Below are 10,819 nucleotides of genomic sequence, written 5' to 3' on the forward strand. Positions count from 1 at the left end.
AATAATAATAAATAAATCAGTTTAATAAAACAAATGCATTGAAAATATGATAATTATAACAAATACTGGGTAGAATGCTTACAAATTGTAGTCTATAACTGATTGCAAATTACATGACAAAAATGACGATAATCCATTACATTACACATTTAAGTTAATGTAATCAGAATACTCTTTGATTACTTTTGACCTAACTTCATCACATTGATTTAAATAGGACTATCTCATACCATACTGATATAAAACATACTAAGAGTAAGAAAATATATTCCATTCGATGTAATTAATAACATGAAGTGCGTTTAACATTATGCTACTTCAATTTTTCCCAAACTGGGGTTTGTAAATGAACTTCAGGGGCTTCAGGAGTTTAAATTATATAATTATAATTATATTAATATAATATAATTAATATAATATAATATAATATAATATAATAATTTTATTTAAACAATATTATTGAATTCCATCATATAGGCATATTACTTCATCATGAAAATCATCATTAAAACATTACAAAAATGGCAAAGTGCAGAAAATAATCATTTAGACATTTTATTGGGAAATATTGCATAAAAAAATAAATATATATTTTCTGAAAGTAACAGTCAAAACAAGAACACACGTACCCTTGTAGTGCCATGCCATGCTAGGCTACTTTTTGCGATTATCTTATTCATGCAACAAAGTTTTTAAAGTGTACTTTATAGAATTATTATGGCATTTCCATCAAATCTTGTAACCATGATTACACCAATGTTGTCAAATGTAGACCACACTTTGTTGTTACTGTGTTCTTATATGACCGGGATCTGCCTCAATCTAATCTAGATCATCTTACTCTAGATAACTTTTTTCATTCAGTATGAACAAGTGTCCCTTTTACTAGCTCTTTTCAGCAGAAAGTAATAGCCAATCGAATCCAGACAGCAGTTGGTAGTAGCGATCCACTCAGAGACATCAAGAAACACATGCACAAAGTCACGTAAATCATCTGATGCTATATATTGCAACAAAAGACCAATATGAACAGGTGTGAAGCAAACTATGAATGTGAACATGTTCGCAGTGATGATAGCGGCAATGTTTGTCCTTTCCATTTTATCCCTGCCTTGGACATGCTTAAGGGATCTGATCAGGATGTAGATGGTTTGTGTGGAGCAAAGTATGACGATGAGCACTGGAATAAGATAACCTAAAATCTCTAAAAGATAGAAAAATCTTGTAACAAGCTTTTCTGTTATTCTTAGGTCATAACAGGTCTGTAATTTGTCTGGGAGAAGGTCGCCATAGTTACTTGCACAGATGACCACTACTATCATCCAGATGAAGATGCACTTTGAAATGGCGATCATCTTACTTCTGGAGGCCAGTGCTTTGGTCAGAAACGGAAACTTGACGGCTATGAATCGCTGAAAGCTGATGGCTGTAATGGTGAAGATGCTGCTGTACATGTTAGAGTATTGGGTGCACAGCAGGAATGTACACAATACACTGGGTTTAATCGGGCAAAAGGCTTCCAGTATCCTGAAAGGTAGAAAAATAATGGCTAGGAAATCGGCCACCAGTAGATTGAACATGTAGATGTGCGTGTCTGTCCAGCGCTTGAGGCGGCAGAAGATACACAGAGCTGTGACGTTGAAGAAAAGACCCACTATGAAGACAGGTGGGTAGGCAACACGTTCAAAGTAACTGAGTGCTTTGTCTGTGTTGTTCATCTCTGCACTGCAGTTATATTCCATCTAGACCAGAGCCAATGATATTGTACAAAGGGTTAGTGGTCATTTAAGTGAGAAAGCTGCTTTAAGAAGTTAAAGTTCTTATCATTACAAGTAAAATATTAAAATGCATGAGCTCAGATGCTGCAGGATAGCCTGTTTATCTACACTAACTTCACTTTTCAGAGTTATTTTGGCTAATTTTTTTTTTATTAAATAGCAAAATGTGTCAGACAAATGCTGCAGATTATTTTCTCAGAATTAATCTGATCAGTATCTTGTAGTTTTGGTGGTTTGCGCTGTCTGTGTGAAGTCAATTCTTATGAAGTTAGAGGTGGGTTGTGTTTCATCATGAGCGATTAATGTTTCCCAACCAGGAAGTGTGCAAATACATTTTGTTTTATCATTTGAAGAACATACTACTTATTTATCTTGGAAAATGTACTTTGTGTAGAATAAATGCCACATGGTTTTAAATTTAATCTATGATATTGACAATTATTTAAATGTATCTTAAATTTATAAATAGTTTCTTGACCTCTGTATGCAGACTGTAGAGCGTGTACGTGCAGAGAAGCATACTGAAACATGCAGCTTGATGTAAAAAAAAAAACACACTGTGGTTTTAAAACAGTCATGTATATTTAAATACATAAATGAGGACAGGAAGTGTAGCATTTTGAGGTTACATGCAATGCTTTAACAAACAATAGCTTAGTAATGAATAAGAAGTTGATTGTGACGTAAAATAGTTTTATATGCAGTTTAGAAACATGCTTTAAAGCTCTGAATACAAAATCATAACTTGTAAAACATACAGGTTTTTATGCTCTTATATTTATAATAATAAAAAGTGCTAGTATATTCCTGCTACAGGCAGTATAATTACAAATATTACATTTGTAAAGAATTTGTTATGATTTTAGGATTTACTCTTTCTATTTAATATTATTTTATTTTATTATTAATGTATTTAGCTAGTTTATTGTTGTAAAGTACTTCATTAATTTTAAATTTGTTTCTAAAGGTGCTATATAAATAAATCTATCAGTGAAATTACCATGAATATGAATTATGTTATTAAAAATAATGATGTTTTGAATAATTACATGATTCAGCATGACTTCTGTAAACTCTTCCGTAATCCCTAGCATTTAAACTCATTGCCTTAAATACCATAATATTAATAAAACAAGCTTGACTGCTAATTGAATAATCTTTTTTTTTTTTTTTACGTCTAGTTATCCCTCCATTTCCCTGATTGACAACAAGAACAACTCACCATGATTTCTAGCTTGTTCTTCTCTCAAAAAAAAGCCTGTGAGTCCGTCAGAAGTGCAGTTCTGGGTGCTGTGACAAGCCCTAGGTTTAAAGAACTGAAAAGCGTAGGCTGTATGTTGCATGACCTGACAGCCTGCGTCTTTCCTCTGCTGATGCTGAATGATGTTGCATCATCAATGTAGATTATGATTGAACCTTTGACACTGAAAGTGCTATAAGGTGTCAGAACACTGGTACACACTCACTGCTGTCTACAGATTTCCATTTTCAGCACTGGTAATATGCAGTTTTTACATGGTGTGCCATAAATATTTGGTGTTATAAAGTTTACCTGCACAAAAAAAAAAAAAAAAAAAAAAAGGTATTGTGAAATGTGCACAGATGGAAAAACTAAATGAGTGGGGCTTGCTCTTTAAAAAAAAAAAAACATGATGCTTATGGAGGGTGCAGAGTATTTAGTGTGAAGGTATGTGGTTAAGTACACACACACACAAACACACACACACAGGGTGCGACTTGCTGGGGGGGGGGCGGAATGCGTGGGATTTCCCCCTTTCTGGTCAATGTATCCCGTCCTCTGCTTAATTATTTTAGTGATCAGTGCTACTACACTAGTGTTGAGACGGAACACAAAACTTATCACGGATCCGAGGTTTGATTAAAGTCAATTAGATTTTTTAATGCGCTATGCAGACTTGCTCAATGCCCCGCACACGACGCTATTTGATTGGTTTCATCTCAACGTCATCAGAACGCAAAGAATTATGGGTATGTTTGGCCAGTTAACATGGTCTGGCATTGCAGGCTAGTGTTCTGGGATCAAAATAATGAAAAAGTAGCGTGAAATACAGAATATAATCTTACAAAATGCAGCGGGCTAAAGAAAACATTGTCGGACCATACCGCCTTAAACTAAATTCTAATGCAAAGATGAGATATGACGAGAAAATAAAGAGAATCAAAGGACTCGATCCTTACGAGCAGAGCGACTGATCAAGGTAACACCCTCCAGCCCAAAAGAAGGGCATGTGAAAAGGCTGTGTCGTGGTGCTTTTGCTGACAGCCTGAAGAGCTTGATGACATGTTTGCTTGCGATAATCAGAACTGTGGTTCCATTTAGACTGCGTGGGACTCAGCAGCACACCAGCCAGAGAAGAGTCACTTGTCTGTGACTTATCACCCATAACCTACCTCATACATTTCCAGTTTCTCATCATTTCTATGGACTCTTTACAAATGTAAATGTGTTCATCTAAATGTATTTACATGTTAATGTATTCATATGAATGTATTTACATGTTAAATATGTAAAGAAACTGAAATTAAGTTGGTTGTTACTACTATTTAAGTTATGTAATTGTGTTTGCAACCAAAGAACACTGATTTTGCACAATTCTTCCTTAATACAGATAAAGGGGGCAGAATTTCATTCAATCTTTGTTTTTATTTTTTTTATTTACAGACATGGCTAAAAAAAACATTAAATGTGAGAAGAGACATTACAAAATCTTTTGAAAAAAAAAAAAAAAACATTTACATATTAGATGTGAGCATGGTGTATAATTCTAACAAGACACCTTCACAGCAATACTTGGACACATATTGATCAAAGCACAGCACACAACCACAATTGTATCCAGCAAAGTCTTCAGCTCAGTCTCATGAGTGGTGTGGACAGTGTCCGGTGATGGAGGTGGATTCACAGGAGCTTCTATCTCAGGGGCAGGTGTAGTGTCTGACAGTAACAATATAAAGAAATTGTGTCATATCACAACCTCTATTCCTGAGGAATCCAGATTAGCTATACACAGGGCAACCATCATGTGTAGTGGAGTGTGATCGATGGTAATCTTGGCCTCCTTACCGCTGCTATCCATGCCATTCGTCGCCTTTTTGTCACCTCTGAAACATGGCTTGTACTATTAGTTTTCCATGCTGGAAAACGATAAAAGGATATTCCGATCTTACCCACTTCTATCGTGAGAACGACTATTGCAGTTTATAACACAGCAGGTAGACGGCATCTTGAGCACTATGTTCTTCCCTCCATGCAAAAGAAGTCTGGTGCCTAATGTTTGTGCCGCGGATTCCCAAAATGCTTTGCGTTCACCAGGGCCGTAGCTGGGGTTTGTGGGGCCCCGATGAAGGTTGTACCAGTGGGCCCTGTTTGAAATTTGTAATTTTTAACTTAACACCAGAACACCGCGGGGCTGAATTGGGCTCTTTCATGTCCTTTTCTGTCTGTTTAAACTGCGATTCGTATTTGTTCATTCATGTGCAGCAGGAACCTCGAGGAGAACTTCGCAAAGGAGAGCTCGGTTCAGTGTTGCTGAAGTGGCAAGGCTTAAAAACACATGAAAATTATAAGCTTTCCTGAACACAAGCAGCAGTGGTCTGTCGGTGTAAACTGTCCTGAGCGTCTTTTTAGGCTGGCCTCATCCAAGCGGTTGAGATCGCCGGGGCACCCCCTCAGCCGTGGGCCCCTATAATCGTCACCACCTTTCACCCCACTAGCGATGGCCCTGCGTTAGGCCTGCATTTTATGGTAACATGACGAAGAAAAAACGTATTACTAATAATATGGATGGTGTTTTTAGGACTCCCTAGACCTGATTAGTTATTTAACACTGGCAGTTTTCAGTTCATGTGATCATTTAATCGCTACACCTATTGCCACGTGCCAAATGCTTTTGATGTCTACTGTGTGAGCACGAGACTGCAGAGACAAAGCATGTGACGTACACACTGAATGATCACTAGAGGGCGGTTTAACCTTACATGACAAACCGTGAAACCTGCTCAGAGCAACTATCCATCATCTCAAATGATGATTTATTATTTAGATTTGTGTACTTTATTCATAACTATTTTAAAATCATTTTTCTTTAAGAAAATATATAAAAATAATACAAAATATAATATAAATGATAATAAATAAATCAGTTTATTAAAAGAAATGCATTGAAAATATAATGATAACAAATGCTGGGTGGATTGCTTACAAAATGTAGTCTGTTACTGATTGCAAATTACATGACAAACATTGTAGTTAGTAACATAATCCATTACATTACACTTTTAAATTAATGTAATCAGAATACTCTTTGGTTACTTTTGACCTAACTTCATCACATTGATTTAAATAGGACAATCTCATACCATACTGATATAAAACATACAAAGAGTAAGAAAATATATTACATTCATTGTAATTAATAACATGAAGTGTGTTTAACATTATGCTACTTCAATTTTTCCCAAACTGGGGTTTGTAAATGAACTGCAGAGGCTTCGGGAGTTTAATGAAAAGATAATAATGCATTAAATCATAACATTTAAAAAAAAAAAATGTATTCTAACATTTAATAACATCAATCAAAATAAAACACTAAAATAAATGTGTTTACTTACATGTACAGTAATTGACCATTAACCAACAGGGAACTGTAAACATACAAATGTGATAATTATTAAAATATTTATTTTAAAATCTCAGGGTACTTCTAGTTAATATATTAGGTAAAAAAGTGCAGATGACAAAAAAGTTTGGGAATGCCTGCATTGCATATAAATGAGAAATAATGTGAATTTGTGTATCTCAAAGGGGTCATATGATGCAATTTCAAGTTTTCCTTTCTCTTTGGAGTGTTACAAGCTGTTCATGCATAGATTAGATCCATTAAGTTACAAAGGCTAAAGCCTCAAAAACCCAAAGAGATATTCTGTATAAAATGAATGAATGCAGAAGCAGTAGGTTATTTTACAAATAACAACATTTAAAAGATGAAAAAGAGGAATAGGGAGAATCAATAAATTATGAAAGTGAAAAGTGAAAGTCGTGACATTTGCAAAGTATGTTACTTGGAATTGGTGCTCTGCGTTTAACCCATCCAAGTGCACAAACACAGCAGTGAGTAGACTAAGGGTATATCATTTATTGCTATTGTGTTAATAATGTGTTATAATCTATTCAATAAATAACCAACTATACTCTGGTTAAGAGTATTTAACTAAATCTTATTACAAGTACTTCGTTTTTGGAACCTGATTACGTAAACATAATATAAAAATAATACAATGTATAAATCTATATATTGCTCAGATAAAAATTGCATGTGATCAAAGTCACTGGATAAAATCATAGCTAAGCTTATAATATAATATAATATAATAATTTTATTTAAATAATATTATTGAATTCCATCATATAGGCATATTACTTTATCATGAAAATCATCAAGTGCCGAGGATAATCATTTAGGCATTTTATTGGGAAATATTGCATACAAAAATAAATATATATTTTCTGAAAGTAACCGTCAAAACAAGAACACACGTACCCTTGTAGTGCCATGCCATGGTAGGCTACTTTTTGCGATTATCTTATTCATGCAACAAAGTTTTTAAAGTGTACTTTATAGAATTATTATGGTATTTCCATCAAATCTTGTAACCATGATTACACCAATGTTGTCAGATGTAGACCACTCTTTGTTATACTGTGTTCTTATATGACGGGGATCTGCCTCAATCTAATCTAGATCAACTTACTCTAGATAACTTTTTTCATTCAGTATGAACAAGTGTCCCTTTTAACTCTTTTCAGCAGAAAGTAATAGCCAATCGAATCCAGACAGCAGTTGGTAGTAGCGATCCACTCAGAGACATCAAGAAACACATGCACAAAGTCACGTGAATCATCTGATGCTACATATTGCAACAAAAGACCAATATGAACGGGCGTGAAGCAAACTATGAATGTGAACATGTTCGCAGTGATGATAGCGGCAATGTTTGTCCTTTCCATTTTATCCCTGCCTTGGACATGCTTAAGGGATCTGATCAGGATGTAGATGGTTTGTGTGGAGCAAAGTATGACGATGAGCACTGGAATAAGATAACCTAAAATCTCTAAAAGATAGAAAAATCTTGAACCAAGCTTTTCTGTTATTTTTCGGTCATAACAGGTATGTAATTTGTCTGGGAGAAGGTCGCCATAGTTACTAGCACAGATGACCACTACTATCATCCAGATGAAGATGCACTTTGAAATGGCGATCATCTTACTTCTGGAGGCCAGTGCTTTGGTCAGAAACGGAAACTTGACGGCTATGAATCGCTGAAAGCTGATGGCTGTAATGGTGAAGATGCTGCTGTACATTTTGGAGTATTGGGTGCACAGCAGGAATGTACACAATACACTGGGTTTAATCGGGCAAAAGGCTTCCAGTATCTTGAAAGGTAGAAAAATAATGGCTTGGAAATCAGCCACCAGTAGACTGAACATGTAGATGTGCGTGTCTGTCCAGCGCTTGAGGCGGCAGAAGATACACAGAGCTGTGACGTTGAAGAAAAGCCCCACTATGAAGACAGGTGGGTAGGCAACACGTTCAAAGTAACTGAGTGCTTTGTCTGTGTTGCTCCTCTCTGCACTGCAGTTATATTCCATCTAGACCAGAGCCAATGATATTGTACAAAGGGTTAGTGGTCATTTAAGTGAGAAAGCTGCTTGAAGAGATTTAAGTTCTTATCATTACAAGTAAAATATTTAAATACATGAGCTCAGATGCTGCAGGATAACCTGTTTTAATTTCCCTTTTCAGTTATTTTGGCTCATTTTTTTAATTAAATAGCAAAATGTGTCAGACGAATAATGCAAATTCTTTTTTCAGAATTCATTTGATCAGATTCTTGTAGTTTTGGTGGTTTGTGCTGTCTGTGTGAAGTCAATTCTTATGAAGTTAGAGGTGGGTTGTGTTTCATCATGAGCAATAAATGTTTCCCAACCAGGAAGTGTGCAAATACATTTTGTTTTATCATTTGAAGAACATACTACTTATTTATCTTGGAGAATGTACTTTGTTTAGAATAAATGCTACATGGTTTTACATTTAATTTATGATATTGACACATTTTTAAATGTAGCTTAAATTTATAAATATTTCTTGACCACTGTATGCAGACTGTAGAAGCGTGTACGTGCAGAGAAGCGTACTGAAACATGCAGCTTGATGTAAAAAAACACACTGTGGTTTTACAACAGTCATGTATACATGTATAAATGAGGACAGGAAGTGTAGCATTTTAAGGTTACATGCAATGCTCTAACAAACAATAGCTTTGTAATTAATAAGAAGTTGATTGTGACGTAAAATATAGTTTTATATGCAGTTTAGAAACATGCGTTAAAATACAAGCTCTGAATACAAAATCATAACATGTAAAACGTACAGGTTTTAATGCTCTTATTTTTATAATAATAAAAAGTGCTAGTATATTCCTGCTACAGGCAGTATAATTACAAATATTACATTTGTAAAGAATTTGTTATGATTTTAGGGTTTACTCTTTCTATTTAATATTATTTTATTTTATTATTAATGTATTTAGCTAGTTTATTGTTGTAAAGTACTTCATTAATTTTAAATTTGTTTCTAAAGGTGCTATATAAATAAATCTGTCAGTGAAATAACCATGAATATGAATTATATGTTATTAAAAATGATGTTAGATGTTTTGAATAATTACATGATTCAGCATGACTTCTGTAATCTCTTCCCTAGCATAATCCCTAGCATTTAAACTCATTGCCTTAAATACCATAATATTAATTAAACAAGCTTGCCTGCTAATTTAATTTTTTTTTTTTTTTTTTTTTTTTAACGTCTAGTTATCCCTTCATTTCCCTGATTGACAACAAGAACAACTCACCATGATTTCTAGCTTGTTCTTCTCTCAAAAAAAAAAGCCTGTGAGTCTGTCAGAAGTGCAGTTCTGGATGCTGTGACAAGACCTAGGTTTAAAGAACTGAAAAGCGTAAGCTGTATGTTGCATGACGTAGGCATGACGTAGTCGCAAGCGTAGGCTGTATGTTGCAGCCTGCGTCTTTCCTCTGCTGATGCTGAATGATATGCAGTTTTTACATGGTGTGCCATAAATATATGGTGTTAAAAAGTTTACCTGCAAAGAAAAAAAAAAGGTATTGTGAAATGTGCACAGTGTTAAGGAAGCAGACGGACAACCAGGTAGACAATAGTGAAGGTGGTTTATTATGAACAGCAGAGTAGCAGAATGAATGGACGTGCAGGAATGAGTGAGTATCAGAGTTCTGGTGTGAGGAATCCTTGAGTTCGATCCTTGAATGGATGACAGTACTTTCCTTAGTAGGAATAGCGGAAGGAGCTTCCAGGATGGATTTTGAACTTCGGTTGTGGTGGATGACAGACCGATGGCACACACACACGCACCACTGACGGGACTGACTGGATTACAGCTCACACACTCCCGGAGAGAGGATCTTGATAGACTGGGATCATCAGCGAATACTGGTAAGTAAACACAAGAAGATTTGATTAGTGACACTCGCAGAGAGAAGCACTATGAGTCTGCTTCAAACAAACGAGCCCGGACAATGAGAGGTGCGTGGTGTGTGCTTATGAAGCAGGGTGGCTGATGGAGTGCAGGTGTGTATTGTTAGAACTCAGGTGATTGTGAGGTCTGGGTGATTGTGGTGGAGGAACCTGGCCAATCCGTGACACACAGATGGAAAAACTAAATGAGTGGGGCTTGCTCTTTAAAAAAAAAACATGATGTGTATGGACAGTGAGCAGAGTATATATATATATCTGGATCCTTCACCCACCGGCACCATCCTGGACAGTGTAATCCTCTCAGCTTCATCTTTGAGTCTCATTGTTGTCTTGTATCATTGTCTTCATTAAACTGTTAAATCTCGCACTTGCTTCCTGCCACTTCTTCACCCAGTCGTTACAGTTTTTCAGTCAATATGGTGTGTTGTGTGTACATTGAGGAAAAAAATG

At 35.5% G+C, this 10,819-nt stretch overlaps 2 protein-coding genes across 3 annotated transcripts; both read right to left on the reverse strand.

Moving 5' to 3' along the window:
* Positions 1–480: 480 nt before the first annotated feature.
* Positions 481–9,784, reverse strand: LOC127950594 (G-protein coupled receptor 55). Of its 2 annotated transcripts, none has more exons than XM_052547741.1 (2): positions 9,711–9,784; positions 481–1,742 (listed from the first exon to the last, which is right to left on the reverse strand). In XM_052547741.1, exons 1-2 carry the CDS (start codon positions 9,711–9,713, stop codon positions 861–863), a joined length of 885 nt encoding a protein of 294 aa, XP_052403701.1. In that variant the 5' UTR covers positions 9,714–9,784; the 3' UTR covers positions 481–860. The 2 variants fall into 2 exon arrangements, with proteins under 2 accessions (XP_052403701.1, XP_052403700.1); XM_052547740.1 differs by lacking the exon at positions 9,711–9,784 and adding an exon at positions 3,001–3,284.
* Positions 7,220–8,448, reverse strand: LOC127950595 (G-protein coupled receptor 55-like). Its single transcript, XM_052547742.1, has one exon. It carries the CDS (start codon positions 8,446–8,448, stop codon positions 7,570–7,572), a length of 879 nt encoding a protein of 292 aa, XP_052403702.1. The 3' UTR covers positions 7,220–7,569.
* Positions 9,785–10,819: the final 1,035 nt, after the last annotated feature.

This window comes from Carassius gibelio, chromosome B2 (genome assembly GCF_023724105.1).
Source record: "Carassius gibelio isolate Cgi1373 ecotype wild population from Czech Republic chromosome B2, carGib1.2-hapl.c, whole genome shotgun sequence".
Classification (NCBI taxonomy): domain Eukaryota; kingdom Metazoa; phylum Chordata; class Actinopteri; order Cypriniformes; family Cyprinidae; genus Carassius; species Carassius gibelio.

Coding starts and splice junctions, on each gene's coding strand:
- LOC127950595 (XM_052547742.1), bottom strand. CDS start 8,448: ATGGAATATAACTGCAGTGCAGAGAGGAGCAACACAGACAAAGCACTC.